At 33.9% G+C, this 27,994-nt stretch overlaps 1 protein-coding gene across 1 annotated transcript in view; it reads left to right on the top strand.

Moving 5' to 3' along the window:
- The window catches only part of TLK1 (tousled like kinase 1), a 107,701-nt gene that overhangs the window by 33,261 nt on the left and 46,446 nt on the right, over positions 1-27,994 (top strand). The window contains exons 4-10 of the mRNA XM_077751114.1: positions 10,976-11,051; positions 15,824-15,870; positions 17,553-17,648; positions 18,970-19,059; positions 20,277-20,369; positions 23,918-24,028; positions 24,140-24,276. Coding sequence (XP_077607240.1) covers positions 10,976-11,051; positions 15,824-15,870; positions 17,553-17,648; positions 18,970-19,059; positions 20,277-20,369; positions 23,918-24,028; positions 24,140-24,276 — 650 coding nt within the window. The remainder of the gene's footprint in view (positions 1-10,975; positions 11,052-15,823; positions 15,871-17,552; positions 17,649-18,969; positions 19,060-20,276; positions 20,370-23,917; positions 24,029-24,139; positions 24,277-27,994) is intronic.

Raw genomic sequence — 27,994 nt, 5'->3', positions numbered from 1 at the left:
TATTTTTGTCTCAATTTAATCTTTAATATTCATCTTTTATAGTACTTCTATATAATCTGAACCAGAGTTGATCATTTTAAAATAGATTATTTCTCTTTTCTAGAACTGAACTTCCCCCCCCCCNCTTCCTCTTGAGGAAGATTAATTCTTTACCTCTTTGTCCACTGGCATTGAATTACTGTTTACTTTTGGTCCAAGTGCATTTGATTTCTAAGTTATTTAGGATTAAGGATTTTAAGATCTAGATATACAGAAGCTGTGACAGCTGTTGCATCTAGACGTTTAAACTTACATGCACTTTTTAGAATTGCAGTAATTGTAATGAAAGATAAATATGATATAGTGCCTTTATTGTCTTAATTTACCTCTGATGTTGATTAATGAAGGTCATTTTATGAAAGTTCTGATTAGTTTCGTCATTTGAATTAATTTTATAGAAGTAGTCTTGAAACTGAAATGAGGTTTTTTTTTCTCATTTGAGTTGAAATGATAGCATTAAAGATATTTTGAAACATTAATGGTTTGTTTTGTTCTTTTTAAAAAAGAATTTACAAAGAACCACATTATGTGTGATTTCTTATTTTCATATTTGGGAGGAAGTAGAAGTTAACACTAGGGAATTAGACCTAAAGCTAGATTGAACCTGGCTTTAGCAGGGCACAATTTCCATTTCTAGAGCTAGGGACATTGTGTATTGAGTATTTTTAATGTAAAATCTCTTATGTTGAAGAAGCTACTTAAAAACTACACATGTAATTTATACACATGTATGAATTATTTAAATGAGTTATTTTCTTATATTAGTAGATGGCTAGATTTGGAGAGTGGTAAGAGTATTTCCTGTTTTTACTTTGTTTTTATTCATTCCCATCTCTATTTTTCATACTTCCCTTTTGCCCTCTTAATAGTGTTTGGCTTAAATGTTTCCCCAGTGAATGCTTAAGTATCCTAGACTGGAAATTATGGTTCTCTTTGAAAATGTAGATTACATTGGCCTTAAATTTTAGGTTTTAGATTGATTTTTTAAATTCATTAAAGTTTTACTTGTCTGTTTTTGTTATAACCCAGAGAATTCCTTAATGACTTAGTCTGAACACCTAGTAAGAAAGAAGAAAACTTGAAAAATGAATTTAGTTATGTATAGTTAAGTATCACTGAAAGTTACATTTTCATGCCGATTCCTCCCTAAGGTGAATTACCTGGTTTTTCACTTTATTCTGTTTAAATCTGTTAGCTCCCAAAATTGTTAGACACCTAATTTAGTACCTTCTTCAGTTTTAAGAAATATTCTTTGTATCCTGCTGCCTACATTATTTTCTAAAATATTTTAGCCTGATAAATAATTTTTGTGGTGTTCTACTTGATTGGGTTCCTCTGTCTTTTCTTATCTTTGTGCTAGTATTTTCCTATCACTTCTTACTATGTTAGGAGGCCAAACCAAAACAACTGTGTATAACAGTTTTGCTACATAAGGTATGTAATATGTATAATAACATTGTCATCTTAAAGGGGAGAGTACTTTGTGTGCATGCAAACTGGTGTATTTTATAACACTAATGAAGGCATTTTCTCAGAAGAGTAAGTCTTATATACTCTGTTTAGATAATCTTCCAGTTTCTTATAAATCATGAAATCTTGAAATAATGATTCTGTAACTTTTATTTAGGAAGCAAATGATGAACAACTGTTAAATGTTTCTCTTTGTACAAGTGCATTTAGTGTCAGTGATTGGTTGTTTTAAGGACAAGAAAATTTTAAGCTGATTGATGAAAATAAGATTGGGAGAGAAAAATTCCAAGTCATTTTAAGACTAAAGACCTACTTTAAAGTGAAACCTGGCCTAGTGCTTGACCATAGCATATGCTCAGTGAATATTTTTTGAATGAATAAATTTAACACCACTCTAGTTGTACCGTACTATACAGGTAGCTTTTGTGTCAACAGCTACAAATCATTCTTACGTATTCATCAAAGCAAGGCTTCTCTTAACATTATTGACATTTGGGGATGGAGAATTCCTGGGCTAGGGGTGGGGTTGTCTTGTGCAATGCAGGGTGTTTATCAGCATCTCTGCCTAGATCTATGTAGCCCACTCCCTCCCCCTTCCTACCTTCCCCCCACTTGTGGCAACCAAAAATATCTCCAGGTATTGCCAAATATCCTCTCGTTAAGTACCACCCCAGTAATGAAGGAGAGAGAATAGTTTTAGCATGTTACCTGTGGAGCTAGATTACAACTCTGTAAGTTTCACAATTCCTAAGTATGAAAACAGAAGTCCAGACAGGTTAATTAGTTTGCCCACAGATAGTAAGTTAACAGTCAAAATTCTAATTCCAGAGTATGTTTTGTTTTAAAGTGATACTCTCGACTACTGTGTCTACACTTTGTAGAACTAAGATAATGTGTAACTCATTAGTTAGATAAATGATCCTAGCTAGTCTTTTGAAGGAAAAAAAAAGGTATTCTTTTTTGGCAATATTTAGATTTAAAATGACTTAAAGTAACATCAGATTTGCCAATCCAAGATATGCCTGGACTAAAAATCATTTCACAAATACCATATCTGATAAACACTGCTTTTAGTCTGGATTTTAAGGGCAGTCAGCACAGGCTGACATTACTGACAAATTTGGTTTCACTGTGATATACTATAGTAGTGTTTTAAAAATATTAGATGTATTTTTATGTCCGCAACACACAGTTAAGTATAATGATTAATTCTCATTTTCTAAAATAACTGAGTAACCATGACAACCCATTGGACTTATATCCTAATGAGTTTTCTGCTAAAGCTATATGTCATTATTTTGATCTTTAAGTTTTAATAGAAGAGTATATTAAGAATAATTTCTTAATTTTTGACAATTTCCAGTGTGGAATATGCAGGCCTTATTATTATATACATAGATTGCCTATTGCTAATCCTGATGATACATTGGCATCACTTTTGGAGCTCTTTAAAAGTGAGGATTCCTTTGGTCTCTCTCCAGAGATGGTTAAATTTGGAACAGGGACTACAGCATGAGCTTAAGTAAAAGCTTTGTAAGTGGTTGTGATGTATAGTAACATTGAAAATCAGGGTTAATAGTTGAATGATAGAAAGATTTCTTTTAAAAAACAAAGTACTCACTTTTTTGGGTTATAAATGTAGTATTGCTATAGAGAATAACAATGGAATACTACCTTTTTTTTTTTTTTTAAACAAATCAAGTAGACGGATATTTGGCGATTGGTTAAATATTGGCATTCTCACAGTGTTGGTGAAAGTATAGATTGACATTGTGTCTGAAAATGCACTTTGGCAAAATGTTTAAAATTTTTAGTGTGGATATTCTGTGTCCTGAAACTTACACTTAGAAGTGTCTATCCCAAAGAAATTGTTTAAGAATCTAGGGATTCATGTTCAAGGAAATGTCTATAGGGCTATTATACAGGAGTTTGTTACTCCATCATGAGTGTCACACCGGGGGAAAAGTTGTGAAATCACTGTTCTAAATTTTACTATTGTAAGCACTTTCAAAATGCCAACATTTCCAGAATAAGTTATCTTGAAAATTTGCTTTTTCCTCCCACGGCAGTTGCTCTATATGGCTGTTTTATTCTGATTGTATGATTTGAAAACTTACAAGATCATATGAATAGGGGAGAAAGTCCAACTTTATTTTAATTTTTAGTCTATACTGTTCAACAAATAAAGCCTTAAAAGGAAAGCCAGAGAAGGGAAAATGCCAAGAAATAGTTATGCTATGTAAATTGTAAGAAAATGGGAGATAAAATTGCATTTCATCAATATTGAAGACTTGGTATACTCCTTTAAACATATGTGAATGTAAATTGAGATGGGTCCAGATGATTGGAGCTTAAAAGTCAGACTGTGAGAATGGCAAGTTAAGGTAGTTTTTAAAAATTGACAGTAAGACTGTTTTAGTATTATAGTTCTTTTAGGTGCTAATGCGATTGTAGGTACTGTATATTTGTGAGCAGAGTAAAAATCCTTGAGGCTTTAAAAAGTGTTATGAGCTGGCATAGTTTAAGTTACCTCTAAGTGAGCACACATTTTTGGGGTGCCTGGGTGGCTGAGTCGGTTAAATGCCTGACTTCAGCTCTGGTCATAATCTCACAGTTTGTGAGTTCGAGCCCCATGTCATGCTCTGTGCTCACAGCTTAGAGCTGGAGCCTGCTTCAGATTCTGTGTCTCCCTTGCTCTCTGCCCCTCCCCTGCTCTCACTCTGTCTCTGTCTCTTTCTCTCTCAAAAATAAGTGAACATTAAAAAAAGAACCACACACACATTTTAGTTGGGCAGTTACTCAAGTTTATCTTCTTGGCTCTCCACCATCTTTGATAGTACATATTATTAAATAATAAAGGCAGTACAGGGGCGCCTNAATAATAATAAAGGCAGTACAGCAGAAAATAGGCTACATTCAGAATTGCTGATTTGTTGATTGGATTTACTTCAGACAGCAAGGAAGTGCTCTTATTTCATGATAGAATCCCCAAAATGTTGCATATATAAACTTTTTATACAAAGTATTGAAATCAGCAGTATAACAACGATCTTCTTTTAGGTGTCAAAGTTTCAAGCAAACATTTCCAGACAATATTAAAATTTTGACTCTTGGGCAGCAACAACAGACTGTGAATTTCAGGTCCTGCCAGCTCAAAATCATCCTTGAATTAGGATGTACATATTTCATGATAGTTTTATCTAAATGTAAATTTGATGCAAAGCAGCAAAGAAATTTTTACAATAGAATTTTAGTTTTCTTATAGCGCATTATTCTAACCAAGTTTTTATAGCAAAAGGTTGGGAGAAACATATCTTGTACATTTGATATTCTTGAATAGAACATCTATTTTACATTGACTATTTTTATAAAGCTCCAGATTTTCCTTTCTAGTTCAGTGCTGTTTTGATATATGCCATTAAAGTAACAGATTTCTCCAGCATTTTCCTGACTTACATCTAGTTCAACAAATTTTGCCTAGAAATGTGGAATAAAATTGAACATTGGTATTACCAGCTTCAAGCAAAAAAATTTGTCATGCCGTTTGTTCAAAGTACAATGACCTTAAATTGGGTACCTAAGTAACTCTATGATTAGAATAGCCAGTGAGTTGTATTTTTGAAACCAATCTTTAGCTAAATGAATTGTTTGGAAAACATTCATTCTGACGTATCTGAGGATCGAATATTCTGTTATAGATATTATTTAACAGTAGAGTAACTTTTTCTTTTTAATTATTTTCTCATTTAACAGGAAGAGATTAAATATATCTGTGTTAATTGTAATAATTTTATTAGAGATGATGATACCTGATTTTTGTTGTTGTCTAGTCAGGGCTGATGAATTCTGCCTAAGGTGGAGGTGAAGAATAAATTTTAATGTCCACTCTTCTTTTGTTGGTGTTATAATGGTGTCTTTTCACATACTGTTAAAATCTCCTGTAATGCATTTATGCCAATTTTGAATATCTCTAGTTGGAGACTGATAGAGGTGGTTATCTGTTTTCATGGCATAATCCATACTGATTTATCTCCCTCCTCTGTGACAGTGTTAAGATTCTAGTTTTCTAATATTTTGTCTTAATTGCATTGAAGAAACACACACGTATTTTTATCTTAAAAATATGTCAAGGAGCCAGGTAAAACAAGATCCCTAGTATATGAAAACTTTGTTTAATAATCAATGGCTTATATTCCAAGTAAAATGGAAGCATTAGTTCAGTTATGTCACAATCATCTCTGGAGTCCTTTAGATTTGTCTTTGTCTTTTGAACATACTTTCAAATGCTGTGTAAATTCTCACTAATGTCTTAGAACATTTAAATGCCAGAGTAATCACTCAGGTTTTGGTATGATTACAAATTAGCATTTTATGAAGCTAAATTGATTTAAATAGTACCAGTCTCTCCTTTCATCATTTTCTCATACCTACCGTTCCGTTGTATGTCAGAATTCTTTGACTTTATAATTGCTGTAATCTTTCCATCTTTGCTTTAAAGCCAAATCAAATTATTTTGCCTTCCATATTTATTTTGCCTTCTTTATTGTGGTCAATTGTAATGCAACAGTTGAGAAAAAACAGAGAAGAAAAGAATGAAATGACAGCATCCACAAGAGCAATAGCAAACTTGAAAATATTTGTATAAAATGCTTGATATGAGCAAATTTTATGCCTTGTGCAAATACAAACTGGCCTGGTTGATGTCCCTTGGATTTTCTAGGAAATAACTGATCAAGATTGGTTGTTTTTCAAATCTTTTTTAAGCCATAGAACTCTTTCTTCAAAGTAAGTCTAATATGGAATCTCCAGTGTTAAAATGAGAAATGCAGTGTTTGCAAGCACAGAGCCGGAGATGGAGGATGTGTCTCTGATAACCTAGAGCCTTAGCCACCTGCTTCTTTTTTCCTTTCTCCCTCCTCTTTAACAATTTTTGAGGCACAACCTCCTTTCTCTTAAGGTGTCTCTGCAGTACCATTTGAAAATTGCAGATAGCATTCTGGATTTTTCTTCACTGATGAGCCATTTTAGAGATTAAGTATTTGGCAAGTTTCTGCATGTACTAAAATTCTCAAGGTTCTAAATTTCCAACTAAATCCGTATAGAAGTGAGTGACTCAGGAGAACTGGCAGCAATAGCCTTCACTGAGAATTTTTGTTTTGTTTAATATAGGTATTGTTCAGATTATTTAAATTTAAAACCAAAATAACTGATGCACACTGTCCTAAAGGTTAGTGATACAATACTTAAGGTCTAGACTGCCAGTTCTGTGGCTTGTAGTTGAGAACAGAGTTGAATGGGACCTTAGAGAGGAAACCACTTATTTTGTAATCCCTACAAGTTACTTGTAAGCTATTAGGGCAGAATCTGCTAATCATTTAACAGATGACACATGATTGAACTTTTGAAATATGAAAGTACACAGATATTTGTAATAATAGGGTAGCTACTCAGATAAGAAAATTTATTGGGTACTTACTGACATTCATAGAGTACATACCTATTCCAGATGCTGTACCAAGTATGTTTCTGGTATGTTTCTCATTTTAATCCCCACAATCTTATATCTGTATTATCACATTTAAAATTGATGGGAATAGGGTGCCTTGCTGCCTCAGTCAATAGAGCATGTGACCCTTGATCCCCAGGTCCTGAGTTTAAGCCCCACATTGGGCATAGAGATTACTTAAGAAAATTTGATGAGAGAATTTGAAACTTGGGTTAACAAGTAACATGCTAAGAGTTAGGGTAAATAATGGACCCAGAGTTTGAGTCTTAGTCCCAGTCTGTTTCTTCAGAGACCCATGGTACTTGCTCTTTAGAAAATTACGGTTCATTTGGCCTGACAGAACAAGCCTAAATAAAATAATCTGAGGTGAGAGTGAGGAATGAGGTGGTCATACTACAGCATCGGTGAAAAAAGATTAAGGTTCACAGGAAGGGACAAAATGATGGGTTTGTAATGGAAGTATTTATAGGCAGATTTAGTTATATCTAGGTTTTCCTTTCTTGTTTTTTATTTTGCGTAACTTTCCGGTTTTTTATTAGCTATTTCCAAGTTCTTACCCCACATTAGTCATATGTTACAGTCTTAAAATTAATTTTAGTTCCTTAGTCCTTTAGTCATCCTTTTTTCTCCTCCTTCCTCAAATTCTTCTCTGGTCTGAAGAAGTTGTGTGTGTGTGTGTTTTAACTATAATAATTATTCATTTGGGCTTTTTAAAATATTTATTTATGTAAAATTTTTTAATGTTAATTTTTTATTTTTGAGAGAGAAAGACAGACTCTGAATGGGAGAGGGTAGAGAAAGAGGGAGACACAGAATCGGGAAAAGGCTCCAGGCTCTGAGCTGTCACCACAGAGCTCAGTTTGGGGCTCCATCTCACAAACCAGATCATGACCAGAGGCGAAATCAAGACTCAGCTACTCAGTGTACTGAGCCACCCAGGTATCCCATAATTCATTGTTAATGGTTTTTAACAAAATGACATTTCCCTCCACGGACTGTCCCATTTTTCCATTCCATCATATGTAAATTTTAGATAGGGAAATGTTGCCTCAGAGAAAAGAAGATTTTACTACGTAATCTATAGGTCTTTAAAAAAAGAAAGACCTTAAATATCTTCAAATATATATCCAGTGAAGTGTTTAATAAATGATATTCCAAATAAGGTTGAGAATTTCTGTAAAAACTAAGCCTCTCTATCCCATTCCCTTTTTGTAGATAGCCAGTGAATGTTAGCATTTTTATGGTTCTTAGTAGCTTTGTGGTAAATAAATCTAACTTTGGTCACCCCAGTTGAACCATCCCAGTGTCATCTGCATTTAAAATGTAGCCTCTCATCTAACTGATCCAGTGTTTCCTGTAATGTATTTTAGAAAATGATGTGGAACCATTTAGGTAGACAATGTTTCCAGTATAACTTTTAGAATTGTATTCTGCGTGGATTTTTTGTTGTTGTTTATTCAGAAGTTAGCTAGTCAAGACTTAAGATGGAATTCAAATGGGATCCTGTCATGCTTAAAAATCAGTGTAACATTGGGGCGCCTGGGTGGCTCAGTTGGTTGAGCATCCGACTTTGGCTCAGGTCATGATCTCACAGTTCATGTGAGTTTGAGCCCCATGTCGGACTCTGTGTTGACAGCTCAGAGCCTGGAGCCTGTTTTGGATCTGTGTCTCCCCCGCTCATGCTTTGTATGTCTGTCTGTCTCTCAAAAGTAAATAAATATTTTAAAAATTAGTGTAACATTAAACTTGTGAAAAAATGTATTTTTCAAATTTTAAATTATATTTGTTACACAGATTAAGTTGGGAAGGATATGAATACGTATTATTTGGGAATCAGTTCCTTCTTTGCTTTAAGATAGATTTCAGGGTTCTTTATAAAAATGTTAACTTAGAATTTTTAATTTGGTGTTATTTTGAAGAAAATTGGTTATTGTTTGTCTGAGTTTGATAACTAAACTAATGAACTATTTATCCTAAATTGCTGGTACATCAGTCTGTCTTTTGAGTAGATTGTCAGTTAGGGTGGATTTCTTTTCTTTTTTCTTTTTTTTTTTTTTAATTTTTAATGTTTATTTATTTTTGAGACAGAGAGACAGAGCACGAGCAGGGGAGGGGCAGAGATAGAGAGAGACACAGAATCTGAAACAGGCTCCAGGCTCCTAGCTGCCAGCACAGAGCCCGACGTGGGGCTTGAACCCATGAACTGCAAGATCATGACCTGAGCTGAAATTAGGCGCTCAACCAACTGAGTCACCCAGGCGCCCCATGGGTGGATTTCTTTAAGATCTGTTTTGTTTTGGTTTGGTTTGGTTTGGTTTGTGAAAACATTGGCAGTTTATTGGACATAATTTTATTTACAAACCTGATAAAATTTTGAAGTTTTTTTGTATAGTTGATTCATTCAGTTATTGACATAGGGCAGGTAGCATGTCATATAGAGGGGGAAAAAACCATTCAGGCCTTGAAAGTACAGAATTGAATTTGATTTAAATCCTGGTTACCTTGAATAAGTTATTTAATATTCATGTATTTATCAAGTGATAGCTGTATGCAGGAATGGGGGAATGGGAGGGTTAGGTGGGAAGATGGTGTCACTCCTGTTGTTAAAGACTTCAGATTCTAAACATTCACTTCACCCTCTCAAAATCTGTTGTCTTGTTGACAAAAATGGGAGTAAGAGAACTTAGAGCTCCATGTTACTACTGAAGAGGAATCATAGATGCTCAATATGAGTTAGGTTATGCATTGTCATCCATGCTGTTTAATCATAGACTACTCACACACAGCAGAATATGGAATATGTTCCTTCCTTGTTTGGGGAATGCATTGCCTTTAGAGATTTATTTTAAGTTGCCTCGATGTTTCATTCATTCAAACATTCTTTGTTCTGGCACCAGACATACTTGCCAGGCTTCTAGAATTTGAGGGCCTTGTGCCATTGCCTTGTGCTTTTGCTCTTAGTTTTAATCTTTAAGCACAACAACAGCCTGTCAACACTCCACGAAAATTACTTGTCATTTTAGCCCAATGAAATTACTAATTTGACAATAAGCCATCATCTAGGGTAGGGTATCTGCAGACTTTTTCTGTAAAGGGCCAGATATTTTAGGCTCTCTAGACCATAGAGTCTTTGTAGGAACTAACTGCTATTGTGGTGTGAAAGCAACCATAGATAGCACATAAGTGAATGAGTGTGGCTGTGTTCCAGTAAAACTTTATTTATGGACACTCAAAGTTGAATTTCTTAAAATTTTCATATCATAGTATTTAATTATTTTTTTGGTTATTTAAAAATGTGAAAGTTATGCTTAGATTATGGGCCTTACAAAAACAGGTGTCTGGCCAAATCGGCCAGTGGGCTGTAGTTTGCTATCCCCTGATTTAGGGCATAATCTGTGAATTTGCTCTAATTGTTGTTACATAATAATTGTTAGACATTTAGATGAATGGTTCTTTTTAGTAGGGATTGTATATATATATCAGAGTTTGTGTTTGCTCTTTTCTTTTTCATTTCTTGGGGGAAATGAAACCCTTCCATTCCCCCATTTCATTTCTTTTACAGACTAAATATGTCTGAATAATAGAAAGCTAATAGGAAAAACATAGGTTTTTATTGTTTATTTATTTTTATTGTCTTTTGCCCAATCCAGTTAAGAATTTGAAGAGCATCTTTTAAAAGCTAATTACTGTCAGATTTTTCATCCACCTCAAATCAGATTGTGTAAATCTGAATTTCAAGTAATACATACAAGTCTTCTATACTTTGAATTTTAAAAATTTATACAATAGAAAATTGTATCTTTTAATAAATTGTATGTTAATAACTATACATTTATATCACATGAGCACTATTGAACAAAATCATTTTTATTTTGAAAATAAAAATAATTTATATAGTGACTGTAATAATTTTGCATGTAAAAAGTTTAATTTTAAATTCTTTTAACTTGCTTTCTGTAGACACCAGAGAAGAAACAATCGGAATCATCTAGAGGAAGAAAGAGAAAAGCAGAAAACCAGAATGAAAGTAGTCAGGGTAAGTGAAACAGAATCTTCTTTCAGAGCCAAATGAGCATTTACAATTAATTATTCATATTTTTAATCAGTAGTTTAATTGGACAAGTGATGTTATTTTTTTCTAATTTCTATAGTTATTATGTAATTTATGCATTACTAATAGTATGGGAATATACTTCCTATAAGAAATAATGATAAGAAATTGGAATCTTTTTGTACCACAGATAGTTAGTATATGGTTACTATTTTTAGGCTTTTTGACATTTCCCTGATTTTTTTTAATTTGAGAATTGAAAAGACAGACCTGGCAAACATTACCTTACTCCTTTTCATTTTTCTTTCTTTATCTAAATTATGGTATTGAAACGGCTTCTTGTCTTTGAATAAGAACATTAGATGTCGCTTTAAAGTACAAGTACCCAAAGCTTGCTTATTCTTTTTATTTAAAAAAGAAAAAGACTATATAAAAATGATTGGGGGACTTTTATTAAAACACCAACTTTTTCTTTCCAAAACTGTTTTGTCTTCATTCTTTCTTGCATACCTACCCTTTGTGATGGTTTTCATTAGACTACACAAACTTTGTAAGAGACAACAAAATAGTATTGTCATTTAATTTGGCCACTCAAAATTAAATACAATAAATTGGTTCTTTGATCACATGTAAGGACTTTATACATATATTACATAGAGCCACTCTTTAGCTTATAAGGACTAAGGCCATGAACCCATAGTACACTAGTATTTACATGTGACACCGGCATCAAGGAATATACTTGCAGCAACTGTCTGTGTGGATGGAAGGAGTTAAATCACTTCAGCATCTTTCTGTAGATGTGTGGTACTTTGTATCTCAGTCTGCTCTGAGCTTGTTTTTGGTCTTGGTATAGTTCTATCAGGTTGTGATGAGTGGACTTGGATTTTGATTTAGTGTAAAAATGTATTAGTTACGAGAGTTTCAACTTTTGATTTAAAAACTCACTTAAAAGTAGGTCCTAAATTAGGGTAGGACTTCTGGGTTGGTTGATCCAACCCAGATCCTATGTTTTTAAGAATCCATGTTTATTCCTTTGTCATCTGCCATCCACAAAATTGTGGATCTGATTTTGATGGAATTTACTTGCTTCAGCTTTCACACTTGTATTTGCTTTAGAGAGAGTTGGCTTTCTATGTTTTTTCCCCTCTTTCTTTGAAGATTAGCTTCTTCAAGTCCAGAGCAAACTTCTCTTATAATCTTGTCAGCCAGAATTGGGTCATGAGTCCATTCCAAACCCAGTTATGTCCACTAAACGTACTATTGTTCTTTAAAAAATCAGATCCATCTCTGAAATTGAAAGTGGGTAAAGTCCTTTTAGAAATGAAGGCTTTGTGGACAGGCGATGGTACCTGAACAAAATTGGATTTCTAATCAGGAGGGGAGGGAACCTAGGATGAAGGCCAGGTAGGAGTCAGCTTCTTCTGAAATTACATGTGTTATGTAGGGGAGGGAATCTTAATAGAGCAAAATTTGTGTTCAGTTAGGGAAAAAGGATTAGGGAAATAGCTTCTGGATAGACAACCAAAAATGTCTGTGTCTTCATTAAAGGATAGTAGCTTCTTCAGAATCTGCAGGAAAGTTGTTATAGGAAGAAGGAAAATTTTTTGGGTATACAGGCATACCTTAGAAATACTTCAGGTTTAGTTCTAGACCATCACAATAAAACAAATATCACAGTAACAAAGTTAAATGAATTTTTTGGTTTCTCAGGGTATATAAACATACACTATTAAGTATGCAATAGCGTTATATCTAAAAACCATCATACATTTCTTTTTTTTTTTTTTAATTTTTTTTAATGTTTTTTATTTATTTCTAGGAGAGAGAAAGACAGTGTGAGCAGGGGAGGGTCAGAGAGAGAGGGAGACACAGACTCTGAAACAGGCTCCAGGCTCTGAGCTGGCAGTCAGCACAGAGTCCGACGCGGGGCTCGAACCCACGAACCGCGAGATCATGACCTAAGCGAAAGTCGGACGCTTAACCGACTAAGCCACCCAGGCGCCCCCCCATCATACATTTCTTAATTTAAAAATATTGCTTAAAAATGCTGTCATTTGAACTTTCAGTGAGTTGTTTACCATAGCATATAATAATAATAAAAAAGCTTGACATATTGCCAGATTTACCAAACTGTGACACAGAGACATGAACAAATGCCGTCTATTGGCAAAACGGTGCCTATGGACTTGCTCAGTGCAAGGTTACCACAGACCGTTCAATTTGTGTTAAAAAAAAAAAAAAACAAAAAAACAAAGAACAGTATCAGTTAGGTGCATTGAAACAAGGTATACCTGTAAAACTGTAGTCCTTTCCAACCTCTAAATAAATCTGTATAAAACTATTGTTCAGACTTTCTAGATAGCATTTATAGTTGTGAGTAAGGTTTTCTTGTTAAACGAAAGAATTTAAGGTTGTTAGGGTGCATGGGTAGGTCACTTGGTTGAGTGACTTCGGCTCAAGTCATAATCTCACGGTTCGTGAGTTTGAGCCCTGCATCAGGCTCTCTGCTGTCAGCGTAGAGCCCACTTCGAATCCTCTGTCCCCCCCCTCTCTGGTCCTATTCAGTGTTCTGTCTTTCTCTCAAAAATAAGTACACATTAAAAAAAATCGAATTTAATGTTGCAGAACTTTAAAATCTTTATTTATTTATGAGAGGGAGAGAGAGATATTGAGCAAAGGAGAGAGAGATACCGATCCAGGGAGAGGGAAGTCGCAGAGAGATAGAATCTTAAGCAGGCTCTACACTTAGTACAGAACCTGATACAAGGTTCGATCTCACAACCCTGGGATCATGACCTGAGCGAAAATGATGAGTCAGATGCTCAACCGACTGAGTCATCCAAGCACCCCTTAAATGTAACCTTGTTCATCTTAGTAATGCCTAGCACATAGTAACCACTCAAATATTGTTATATAAATAAAATAAATGAATAAATTAATATATGTCAGTGTTGATTTGATAATGTGTGTGTTTATATTATCCAAAGCTTTGACTTCATGGTATCATCAGGTTTTATTTGTATTGAAGAAATCCTGCATTCTGTATAGTTCCAATGAAGGGTGGGTGCCTCTCATCCAAAAAAGTATCTCTAAACACAGAATTTCTTAGCACCTTCTTAATTCAATATTTTTTTTTTTTAATTTTTTTTTAATGTTTTATTTATTTCTAGGAGAGAGAGAGAGACAGTGTGAGCAGGGGAGGGTCAGAGAGAGAGGAAGTCACAGACTGAAACAGGCTCCAGGCTCTGAGCTGGCAGTCAGCACAGGGCCCGACGCGGGGCTCGAACCCACGAACCGCGAGATCATGACCTAAGCGAAAGTCGGATGCTTAACCGACTAAGCCGCCCAGGCGCCCCCAATATATTTTTTTATTTCAAGTTTTTATTTTAATTCTGATTAGTTAATATATATATTAAAATTGATTTCAGGTGTGAAATTTAGTGATTCAACACTTAACACCCAGTACTCTTCACAAGTGCTCTATTTAATCCCTATCACACCCACTTACCCTATCCCCTGTCCTTAATTCAGTATTTATAAAATTGATTAAGAGTCTTTTAGAGCAAAACTTTTAATCAAAGAACTGTAATATGAAATGATTTAGACCACTTTACCAATATGGTCATAAGAGCAATATTTAAAATCTAGTTTATTAAAAAATATCCTATGGGGGCACTTGGGTGGCTCAGTTGGTTTAGTGCCCAACTCTTAATTTCAGCTCATGATCTCATGGTTGGTGAGATCAAGCCCCACTTCAGGCTCTGCACTGACAACATGCAACCAGCTTGGGCTTCTCTCCCTCCCTGTCTTCCTCTACACCACTCCCCTGCATGCGTGCACGCTTTTTCTCTCTCTCTCTCAAACAAACTTAAAAAAATAAACACCCAGGGTACCTGGGGTGGCTCAGTTATTTAAGTATCTGACTCTTGGTTTAGGCTTAGGTCATGATCTCCTGGTTTGTGAGATTGAGCCCCGCATTTGGTGTTGCACTGATAGTGCAGAGCCTGCTTGAGATTTTCTCTCTCCCTTTCTACTCCTTCCCTGCTTGTATGCTCTCTCTGTCTCAAAATAAATAAATAAACATAAAAAGAAAGAAAGAACATCCTGTTAATTTGGGGATACTTTTTTTTTTTAAGTTTATTTTGTTTATTGAGAGAGCGGGTACATGAGCAGGCAGAGAGAGACTCTCAAGCAGGATCCACACTGCTAGTGAGAAGTCCAATGCAGGACTCGAACCAATGAACTGTAAGATCACGACCTTAGCCTAAATCAGGAGTTGGACGTTTAACTGACTGAGCCACCCAGGCACCCTGGGAATACTTTTCAGAAAATCCAAACATTTTACAAAATAACATTCATATTAAAGCATGTTATTGTCCATTTGTTATGGTTTTGTGTTAATCAAAACTTTTATTTACAGATATGAATTGGTTTGTTAGTTATACAGTTGCTACTTGTCTCTTCTTTTTTTATTCATTGATTTGATTCTCCAGTAATTGGGACTTTAAAAATTGACATGTTACTACTGAAATGTCATTTGATTTTTGGATTTCTGAAATTGGCATCTAACCCTCTGAGGACTCTAAATATAATTCTTTCAATGTCTATCACTACCCAATTAAAATATCATGTTCTTTTTATCAAAGAATGATTTTATTTGTATTAGGGAAATTAAGTATGATACATTCTTTCTGATATAGTATGGTATGTAGTCATGACTAAATCTGTAAAAGTTTTTTACTTTTATATTCTAGGAAAAAGTATTGGGGGACGTGGCCACAAAATTAGCGACTATTTTGAAGTAAGTTTATCGACAGATATCTCCAATTCTTAATATTATTTTGCTATGGGCTGAAATAATTTCTTTGAAGCACAAGGTCAACTTTCGATTATCTACTTAGTTAGAGCAGAGTGTCAGTACTATGTAATGTCCTGTCTTCCTAGGAACATTAAAATTTACTTTTATGTTTGCATATTATTGTTGTCATTTTCAAAGTACTTTTTCACATACTTGCTTATAACAGTCCAGGAGATAGGCACGGGAGGCATTAGTGTTTCTGTATTACAGATGAGGAAACTGAGGACCAGAAATACAAAGCAGCCTATTTAAAGTCTAACTCTAAATGGAAGTATAAAGAGAGAACTTTAATAACCTCTAGTTTAGAATTGTTTCTGCTGTCAGTCAGCCTTTATGGCACCATAGCAACATTTGAGCCTGTAGATGGAAATTAAATAATGATAGAAATATGAAACTAAGAGCCCCTGAAAATAATAAATGTGATATATTAACATTCTTATGCAATTAGAATATTTCGTTACTCTTCTACATAGAAATACTTTTGGCTACCAGTTACATTACAGTACATTGATATGATTGTTAACAACAACAAACATGATCTACTCAGTTGAAAAATATTTATATTTACTTGAGTATGAGAGTGGAGTTTGCCAGTTAGGGGAAGGGCTGTATTAAAAGTTTGTGGGGTTTTTTTTTGTTTTTTTTTTTTAAACCATCCATTGTTTTTCTTAATTGGATTTACAGAATCTAAAGTAAAACTATTGCTACCCATGTTCTTGTATTGCTAACCTAGTGCTTTCTGTTTAGTTGAGTCCCTCAGTGTTAATAAGAATTTTTGCCAAAGGTTGGATCAATTCAAATTAACAAATTTCAAGTCTGTTGAATGCTTCTTATGTGCCACAAGTTCTGCTAGGCACTGTAGAGTAAAAAAAAAAAATTAGACCAAGTCCCTAGGTTGCAGGAAGACACATTAGGTAGGAGGTCCCTGTCTCTGCTCTGCTCCTAATATCCTGAGAGGAATCCAGTAGCAGTTTTCTCCTCCCATTCTTGGTAGAGAAATGTGAGAAATGAGAAAGGTAGCTACGGAATAGATTTAGGGGGCTTCTCTTCATAGGTACCTAAGTCATGCAGTGTAATTCATGTCATACATGAAAGAAAGGATTGATTTTTATTAGATATTGTGCTGTTAAAGGGAAAAGACATTTATATAATTTTTTATATTAAGTGCTACAAACATTGGGATTTTGAACAGATCTTGAGAATATTGATTCTGTTTTAGGATAGTTTATTATATTCATTGACGTCTACTTGTATATATGTTAATTTGGGGGTATTAAGGATTATACCAGTTAAACATTTATAAGGGAACTATTAAAATTTGAAGGAAAAATAATACATGTTCATTGTTGGGGAGGTTAATTATTCGAGTCTGCTGCAGTAACACATTAAAGCCAGATCGTTAGAAAAAAATAAAGGTCTTTGCTAACCATGGTCTTTTCATATTCCTGTGATCAGTATTTTCTCTTTATAGTCTTTTAGGGCTTGGCTGTAACTAACCTTAGTTTTGCTTATCTTGACCATTTAAATCACTACTGAATTTAATTTAAAAGAAAATATATTATCATGTCTAAAATAACATCTGTCTAAACCTATTTTCATAAAGTGTTTTCTTTTTTTTTCCTTAGTACCAAGGTGGGAATGGCTCAAGTCCAGTAAGAGGCATACCTCCTGCGATCCGTTCTCCTCAGAATTCACATTCACATTCCACTCCTTCCTCATCTGTAAGTTTTGACATGTGTTTACTGAACATATATATGTATGTATACTGACTATCTTTTCATTGAGAACTTCTGTATTTATTTATTTGTATTTATCTTCTTAGAAAATTATTTTGTGAGGTAGGTTAAATTCTTTTTAAAGATTTGATGCTGTTAGAACGTTATTTCTCAAAGTAAGATCCTTAAGGTAAAGACTTCCTGAATTGATTATATGCGAGAAGTAATGTTTCCATAAAAGACTGGTGTCAAACCTAGGGGACTAAAGTGAATACTCTTGTATCAGTCTATATTCAGTTACTGGTATCTAATTTCTGATTCTCTTAGCAATTAAATTTCTTAACCACTAAAGTGATAGCATAATGCCTTTGTAGGAAAGGGTAGGCAGCCTTTAGCCCTAGACCATTTTATTTCAGCATAGGAGAAGAATCTTAGATCTAAAAATTATCTTACACCTTTTTGGTTTGTTTCTAGTTTATTAAGTCCTAGTCCTTTTTATATGCATTGTTTTGTATATTGGATTTTATTTTTCCTTATATTTTATTATATGAAAGTTTAGTGTCTAACCAGAAAAGTAGTATTGGCTTTCAGTAATTTAAAAATGAATTGAAAAAAAAAATTGAAAAAAAATGAATCGAAGGTTTTTTAAAATCACAGTATCTCTTATTTATTCAAGTAAATTGTTTTTATTTCCAGTGTTCCCTTCTGGTTCTTGCTGGTAGACATATACTTAGTTGTATCTTACTTATTTTGTACCTTGGACACATTATATTGCAATATGCAAAATAAACTAAGACTCAATAATAATTTTGAGTTGTAGTGAAAGTCATGATACAATGATGCAATCTTTCAATGATGTGTTTTAAAACTAATAACTAGATAAACTCTGAAACTCAACAGTAAATTGATATTATACTATATATGGGCATGCATTTTTGTCCCTAGTGTAAGAGTTCTATATTCAGATCTTTTCAGTGTTACTTTTTGAACCATCATCATCTGTTTTTAATATTTTTGTTTTGAAATAATGTATTTGGCCTTGTTTTATTTAACAAATTAAAAGCATTAAAATTTTTTTGATGGTTCTAGAATGTAAGCTTCTTGAGGGCAGGGAATATATGGTTATCTCTTTCACTGCACCTTTATGTAAGGGAGGGTACTCTAAAAATGAATGCTTGTTGAATAAACGATGATAAAAAGTTTTAAGTCAATTATGTTTTAATTCAGTTATTATCCTGATAAAAACTTAAGAAGTGTTAAGTATTGTTGCTGAGCATAAGCCTATTTTCTTCTTGCTAATGTAAAAATTTTAATGTATTTTTTTAAGGTTCGACCGAATAGCCCTTCTCCTACTGCATTAGCTTTTGGGGACCACCCTATTTTACAACCAAAGCAGTTATCCTTTAAAATTACTCAGGTAAATAGTAATTAAAATTTCTCTGTATGGTTTGTAAAGAAACTAGTGACTTATAAGAAACTTAGTACAAACAACATAAAAAACTTAGTATAACGTAGAAACTTGTAGACATAGTCATAGAGTAAAATTATACATCAAGAAAGCTAATTACTAAACAAAAAAGTAGTTTGTAGGGAGTGAGAAACTGAAATATCCAATTTACTATCAGCTTGTCCTTTGTTACATGCTGGTTAAATATGTAGATATTTTGGGGTGCCTGGGTGGCTCAGTCACTTAAGTGTCCAACTCTTGATTTCTGTTCAGGTCATGATCTCATGGTTTCTGAGTTCGAGGTGCTGACAGTGCAGATCCTGCCTGGGATTCTTTCTTGCTGCCTCTCCCTTGCTCTCTCTTGCTCTCTCTCTCAAGATAAATAAATAGACATTAAAAACTTTTAAAAAATCTGTAGATATTTAAGCATATTAAATAGAACAACCACAACACGTCAGTTTTGTTTACTGATTTTTTTTGAACATACCATCCAAATACGTATAATCATTGCCTTCCTGAAGCTATTACATTTGTCATAAGTGGACATTAAAGCAGTTCATTTTGGGTGTCTATATATATATTCATATACGCTATATATTTGAAAATTGAAAATCAGATATCTTTTATGCTTATTTGTTTTTATGAATTTTGATTACTGAATTTTTCATTTTAACTTTTTACATATGACAGTTTTGGGATGATACTATCTTATACCAGGGGAATTGGAAGAGTAGATCTTTTTGCTTAGCTATCTTTATTACCCAATTTATTGCCATTAGACTTTCCTGTTCGGTCATGTGCAAGCTGTTGTACATGCATCAAATCTTTAGACTAGTATTACGAGTACATTGCTTTCAGTCATTAAATAGTTCATGAAAGTTTTTGCCATGTTCAAAAGTCAGAGTTGATAGCAGAAAGAGTGGTTATATTGAATTTTAATAAAGAACATAACAGTATTCTAAAACTTTTAGTATAAATCAGTCTTTTAAATATTTCTTTATAAGCTTATTGAAATTATACTTCTGAAGGTATTAAAACTTAAAACTATACTGAGGCTTTTGGGATAACTTTTATAAACACAAACTCAAACATTTTCTTTGCTTTTTAGAACCCGAGTAAAATCTACTTTATATTTGCATGCAGTGATATATATAATGAAGATAATCAAATAGCTTTCTTTCATTTAGACTGATCTCACAATGCTGAAATTAGCAGCATTAGAAAGTAATAAAAACCAGGACCTGGAAAAGAAGGAAGGTCGTATAGATGACTTGCTCAGGGTAAGTAATCAGTCATGGAAGGGAAAATATTGAGTAAATTATTTGGCAATAGTAAAACTTGAGGAAATACTTAGCATTGTAAAAAAAAAATTGTAGCTGAAAGAAAATAAACTTTTTCTGATAGTTTTAAGTACATAAAATAACTGTTTTAAAGTGAAAATTATTAGTTCTTTAAATGTTAATAGAGAAACAGTTGGAGAAATGGAGGGAAGTTTATAAAATTTATTTTTATTTGATGAACTATCCTAAGACAGTCATTTTGTGTCTTAAGCGTGTAACTGATTTTGTCTTAAACCTCTGACATTTGGTTATTATACAAAAAGAAGTAACTGCTTCAATCCTGTGAAATTTTTAATGGAATCCATACAAAAAGAGACATCAGAAAGTATTATAATGTAAGGTATGAAGCAGTGGTTCTCACTCCTTGATGCTCTTTAGAATCACCAAACGGGAAAGGTGGGAGGCACTTTATAAAGGTACCCAAGCCGAAACTTCAACCTGAGGGTTTCTGATAAAATTGTTGTGAGTTGGGAAATTGAACACTGGTAGATTTAAAAACTCCTCCGGATAATAATAATTTAAGCCAGCATTAAGAACTGTTGGTATAGAATCTCCGTGAAACCAGCATCTATGATCCTACAATAATGACCTATATGTTTGAAATATCCAACTTACCTTTCCTGACCCTATCCCAGTCACTCTCTCACATCCCTTTACCATGAACTGTTGTTCCAAGTTTTATTTATTTATTTATTTTTTATTTATTATGCCTTTGCGTTTCTTTATGGTTTTATCACGTGTCTGTACATTCTTAACATATTTCAAGGTTTTTGAACTTTACATAAAATTATGCTGTATGTACGCTTTTGCCCTGCTTGTTTTCAGTAAACGTTATATGTGGAGTTGTCTTGTACTTTGTTTCATGTTATATAGTAAGGCGTTATATGAATATACCATAATACATCTTTTCTGTTCTTGGTAGGCATTTTGTTTCTATTTTTTGCTAATATGAACAGTTCTGCTAAGAATATTCTTATACATGTCTTCCAGGGCAAATGTGGAAAAATTTGTCTTATACGCTTAAGAGAGACATGGCCAGAGTACATGGCATGCACATCTTCAATTTTGGCATTATAAGATGCCAAATCTTTCCTAAAGTGGTTGGATTAGTTTACACTCCTACCGGCAGTGAGCAAGAACTAATCTTGTTGCTTATTATTTTTGTCAAGGCTTATTATAATCAGATATAATAAATTTTTTGGCCAATTTGATGAAAACAAGGTGTCTTTTATTGTGCATTCTCTTTTATCATCTTTTTAAATATTAACTGTTTCTTCTGTGAAATAACTGATCATGTTTTTTGCTCATTTTTCTTAGTGGGTTGCTGTCGTTTTTATTATTGATGTCAATTTCTTGTTCATATATTTTTATTTTCTCCCAGTGTGCAAATTGTCTTCTTATTTCTTCATGCTGTCTTTTGATGATTAGATGCATTTAAAATTTTTATATGATTAAATACATCCTTTTGTTTGTAGTTTATGTTCTGTTTGTACCAAATTATTATCAAAGGTATACCAAAAGAACTAATTGTTTTTTATTTCTAAGATCATAAAGATATTCCTCTCTATTTTCTTTTAAAACCTTTATATTCTAGCTTTTCAATACAAGTTGTTAACCTCACTGGAATTTGTTTTTGGGTATGGTGTAAATAGGGTTTCATTTCAATTTCTTTCTATAGAGATAATTAGTTGCCCAGCTCATTTAATTGAAAGTCCACTCTTTCCTGCCAGTTTCATCATGTAATTATGTTTCATATACAAGTGAATCTATTTCTGTATTCTTCGCTGTGTTCCATGTTCTATTTGTGTATTCCTGTACTAGTGTAGCATCTTTTATCATTTAGCAGTTGTCCTTGTTATTATCAGAGAACATAAACAGTAATAGTTTAAATGAGACACAATATTAGTTTTTGGAGAAGAACAGAACTGGGCAACCCAGGTTTGATGTCTTCATAGAGTCTCATGGGATTTGGGCTCCTTGAGTTTTTTTGCTCCTTTATCCTTAGTGGATGGCTTTCATCTTGAAAGTCATATCAATGTATAAAATACTTACTAGAGTCTCACAGTTACGATAGTTTAGATAGGTACATAACAACCCAGAATAAAATGTTAGCTTTCATTACTAATGAAGAAGGAGAAAATAGATTTGGGGGATCATAATTACTATAGCTTTGTATTAAATCTTGATTTGTGATTGAAGAAATATTCTTTCTTCTTTGCTATTTTTGGCCCTTTGTAGTTTTAGAGAAATGTTAGAATCAAATTTTGAACACACACACACACACACACACACACACACACACACACACACACAGTTTGTTGGGATTTTGTTTGAATTGCACCTAATGAGGAGGGTTTCTTGGTACTGACTTCCATTTGTGTTCCTCTGAGAATCTCTTTATTTTACCCTTTTCCTTGAAAAGTAATTTTATTAAGTATGTAATTTTAGATTCATAGCTCTTTTCTCCTAGCATTTTCGATATATTATGTCTTTTGGCTTCCATCAATATTGGCCTAGAACTGTGAGAATTTGATTCTCAAAGTATGATTCCCAGACCAGAAGCATCAGCATCCTGTGGAATTTATTAGAAATAATTTTCAGGCCCTACCCCAGACTAACTTATATAGAAACTTTGGGAGTGTTCCCACCCAGCAGTCTGTATTACAACAGACCCTCCATGTTATTCTGTCACTATACTAGACTAATCTGACTCATCGCCTGAACTTGTAGAAAGGCCCTTTTCATGAGCATATGGCTGCCTAGAAAGTCAGCAGAATTGGTATCTTGTTGCCAAGAAAGGTGGTAGAAATAGTTAGCTATTGGGTAAGCATCTGTAGTGTCAGCCCCAAGTTTAATGGAACACTTTTATTAGTTACAAAAGATGGAAGAGACTTACATTCATTTTTAAGTGTTAGGTGCTTTATATGCTATATTTTAGTTATTTTTAAGTAAGTGAGGTAGATGGTATTACCCCTATTTTAGAAATGAAAAAGAAATAAGCTAAGATTCAGATAACTGACTGAATTTAGCCAAGATTATAAACCTTAGGATGTGGATTTGAACCATGGAATATGCATACAAATTCCATGTACTTTCCACTGCACAGTTAAGCAACATTAACAGTATTATGCCACAATAAGTAGATGTTAAAATAATTTTGTTTAGGGGCACCTGGGTGGCTCAGTTGGTAAAGCGTCCGATTTTGGCTCAGGTTATGATCTCACGGTTTGTAGCTCTGGAGCCTGCTTCAGATTCTGTGTCTCCCTCTCTCTCTGACCCTCCCCTGCTCACACTGTCTCTTCTCTCTCTTTCTCCCAAAAATAAATAAAACATTTAAAGAAATTTAAAAATAAAATTTTTTAGTATCATACTCAGATTCTTAATTTATTAATGCTTTCTTTTTATATACTTTTTTCAGAATGTTAAAAATATTCCTAAGTGTCTCGTGTACACAAATTCTAGACCATTTCCATTTTCTCATTTTGTAGGCTAATTGTGATCTCAGACGGCAAATAGATGAACAACAAAAATTACTTGAAAAATATAAAGAACGATTAAATAAGTGCATATCAATGAGCAAAAAACTGCTTATTGAAAAAGTAAGTTTAAAGTTCAGTGAATTTTCCTTTTCATTCCATTTGGCCCCTTTATTGCCTTGTACAGTTTTAAATTTTAAATGAATAAAATTGATGATTTTTTCCTCCTTTCAGAGTACGCAAGAAAAACTGTCAAGCCGAGAGAAGAGTATGCAAGACAGATTACGCCTTGGGCACTTCACAACAGTTAGACATGGTGCTTCATTCACTGAACAATGGACAGATGGTTTTGCGTTTCAGAATCTTGTGAAGTTAGTCATTCTTACATTTTAAAAAATGTAGTGTTCCTTTGGGTTTTTATTACTTTCAAAGATTGTACGTTTGGAATTATGTTCTACATCTACTCCTTACTACTCTTTGAAATCACAGAATTTAGTACATTTGAAAGGAATGTAAAACAAAAGTATGTAGTGCCTGGGTGGCTCAGTCAGTTAAGCATCCGACTTTGACTCAGGTCATGACCTCACGGTTCATGGGTTCAAGCCCTGCGTGGAGCTCTGTGCTGACAGCCAGCTCAGAGCCTGGAACCTGCTTCAGATTCTGTGTCTCCCTCTCTCTCTGACCCTCCCCTGCTCATGCTGTCTCTCTCTCTCTCAGAAATAAATAAAACATTAAAAAGAAAGTATTATGATTTCAGGGTTAGCAGATTTCTTGATTAGTTAGCATTCATCCATATAGTATGATATGTTATTTTAAACATGACTTTCCAAAATATAAATTGACCTTCCAGCTTTATAGATGATTTGAGAGGAAAATTTAATTGTCATTAATTTCCCCCATTCTCCAATCCTTATTTCAGTATTAATATTCAGCCCTTACCTGCTCTCTGTTTCTGTGGAAAAGGCAGGAACGTTTTCTCTTCTGCTTTAGATACAGTAATTCATAAATCAGTTGAACTGAACATGTGGCTTTAGCGTGTCTGAGGTAAACTTTAAAACAAAAATTTTTGAGTTTAGATGATTGACTATGTGTTAAGAAGCCAAGACCTCTGCTGCCTTATTTTCACCCATAAAAATTTTTAAACCTGAAAAGCAGTAGTAGTGGCAGCATTTACATCAGATTTCCTAGAGCTCGTTCAGTTACATGCAAAATGGAGGCAAAGCTTTTCTCTCATATTATATAAACATCGCTATTTTAAACACTCGTTCCCAGGACTTAGCACAGAATGGCCTTCTCTATCTCAGTTGGTTTATTTAGCTTTTGTTCAACACCAGCCTTGCTGGTGAAGGATGTTGTTCTTGTGATGCTAGAGAGTTTGGTTTTTAATTCTGTGGATAATATGGAGCTATTAAAGGTTTGTATATAGTGTGTGCGGTTAGAATTGGGTTTTAGAAAGATAACTCATGATAATTTGGGAATAATATTGGAAAGAAGGTAAATTGTTGACAGTTGAGATGGAGAGATGTCCAAATGAAAGATGATTAAGCTTGAGCTAAAATATTGACAGTGAAACTAGAGATACATTTGAGAATGAAACCATGATTTTTAAGTATTTTAAAAGCAAGAACAACTGCTGCTAAACCCAGACCTACAGTTGTCCTAGTAATGAATAAAATAGGTTACATAGTATAACCTTAAATATAAATCTAAAATACAAGCTCTGTTAGTAGTTAAAATTTCACCATTGAGCTATCAAAAAAGAGCAAACTTGGAGCTTCTGGGTTGGTGAACACATGGAGGTCTGGGGAGAGTGGTGCACATGGAGAGGGCATGGGAGCTCTGCCCCCTTCCCTCCTGCCTTGCCCTATGGACCTCTTCAGTCTGGCTGCTCCTGCTTTGTATATTTTTATGTAAACAAGTAATCTAATTTTTAAAAAATTGCTTGCATTTCTTGAATTGAGGGCCTATTGGGTATTTACACTTACATATTTTATATCAAGCGACTTATCAGTGTATATCAAGTAGTTTATCAGTGATAGAACCCAAAGTAGTTGGAAGATGAGAGAAGTAAATATTAGCAATGTTAAATTAAAAATCTCTAAATTGTGTGGTCATTCCTGAATAATCAGATGTTTGCTATATATTTACTCCAGTAATTCTTTATTTTCCATTATGATTTTGATCAGTAGGGTCATTGGTATTTATTTTCATTTATAACATCTTGATTGTGCTCTAAACTAGCTTTAAAAGTTAACTTTTTAAATAAAGTTATTTATTCCTACTTCCAAATGAAAACTGGATTAAAGTCCTGTTCTAGCTTTGCTATTCTTGAATTTTCTCCACCCTTTTACTCTTCTACGTGGGTGGTTAGTGATTCTTTCATTCTGATCATATTCTACTACCATCTGGCTAGAACCATAGGAAAAAGCAATGTGCATAAAGTCAATTTTTCATCAGCAGAGTAGTTGTTCTGTAGTTCTGGTTTGAGTGGGGGTGGGAAGCCAAGGAATTGAAACATTTGTCTTGTTTTAAACCTTAGTGTCATAACCATGTAGAGTTTTTAAAACTTTTTCTTAATGTGGTGAGGTGACCTAAAAGGGAACCGGTTACTATGAAAACAAGTTTGTGTGGATGGGTCAGTTGGTTAAGCATCCAACTTTGTCTAAGGTCTTGATCTCACGGTTCATGGGTTTGAGCCCTGCGTTTTGGGCTCTATGCTGACAGCTCAGAGCCTGGAGCTTGCTTCAGATTCTCTGCCTCCTCTTCTTCTCTGTCCCTCCCCTACCCTTCCCCCTCAAAAATAAACATTACAAAAAAATCTTCACTGTTAACCTCTTGCTCTGGTCAAATTGCTGAAATCTCTAACCCATATTTTTATAGTAATGATATTTAGCTTTGTTTGTTTGTTTGTTTGTTTTTACAATTAATAAGCTTTAGATTCTTGAATGGGAAACAGTAATATTTTTACTTTTTTTAATTGCTCATTTTTCAAAGCCATGCTGATATTTCTTGTTTCCTTCAGATTGTGAAAATTTCCTTTTTCTTTATAAATTCCTTAAACTGAGTATGATGTGTATGTATGTGAGAAAGAGAGAGCAGTCATGGGTATATGTGTGGGGAGGAGAGAATCTCAAGCAGACTCTACCCTCAGCACAGAGGCAAATGTAGAGCTTGATCCTACAGCCCTGGGATCATGACCAGAGCAGAAATCAAGGTTCAGGTATAGTCAGATTCTTAACTGACTGAGCCACCCAGGCTCCCTTCTTCATAAATTTCTTATATTCAGATCAATTTTTATTTCAAGATAGCACTTGCACATCCCCCAAATAGTTTTAACAGAGGTAAATTTAGAAAATAATACTTCATTAAATTCATATTTGTGGGAATGCAAACTGGTACAGCCACTCTGGAAACTAGTATGGAGGCTCCTCAAAAAATTAAAAATAGAACTACCCCATGACCCACCAGTTGCACTACTAGGTATTTATCCAACGGATACAGTTATGCTGTTTTGAAGGGAGACATGGCACCCCAGTATTTATAGCAGCACTATCAACAATAGCCAAAGTATGGAAAGAGCCCAAATGTCCATCGATGAATGAAAGGATAAAGAAGATGTGGTGTGTGTATATATGTATATATAAAACAGAGTATTACTCAGCAATCAAAAAGAATGAAATCTTGCCATATGCAACTACGTGGATGGAACTAAGAGGGTATTACGCTAAGCAATATTAGAGAAAGACATATCGTATGACTTCACTCATATGAGGACTTCAAGATACAAAACAGATGAACATAAAGGAAGGGAAGTAAAAATAAAAACATGGAGGGGGAACAAAACATAAGAGAGTCTTAAATATAGAGAACAAACAGGGTTGCTGGAGGGGTTGTAGGAGGGGGCGTGGGCTAAATGGGTAAGGGGCTCAAAGAATTTACTCCTGAAGTTATTGTTGAACCAGGTGCTAACTTAGATGTAAATTATAAAAAATAAATTAATTATAGAAAGTAAAAAATAATAGTAACATTACACATTTTAAAATTCATATTTGTCTTTTGTAAGTTTTTCTTTCTGCAAACACTAAGTGA

This window comes from Crocuta crocuta, unplaced genomic scaffold, assembly GCF_008692635.1.
Source record: "Crocuta crocuta isolate KB4526 unplaced genomic scaffold, BGI_CrCroc_1.0 scaffold219, whole genome shotgun sequence".
NCBI classification, from domain to species: Eukaryota; Metazoa; Chordata; class Mammalia; order Carnivora; family Hyaenidae; genus Crocuta; species Crocuta crocuta.
This window is presented reverse-complemented; position numbering and strand designations above follow the sequence as displayed.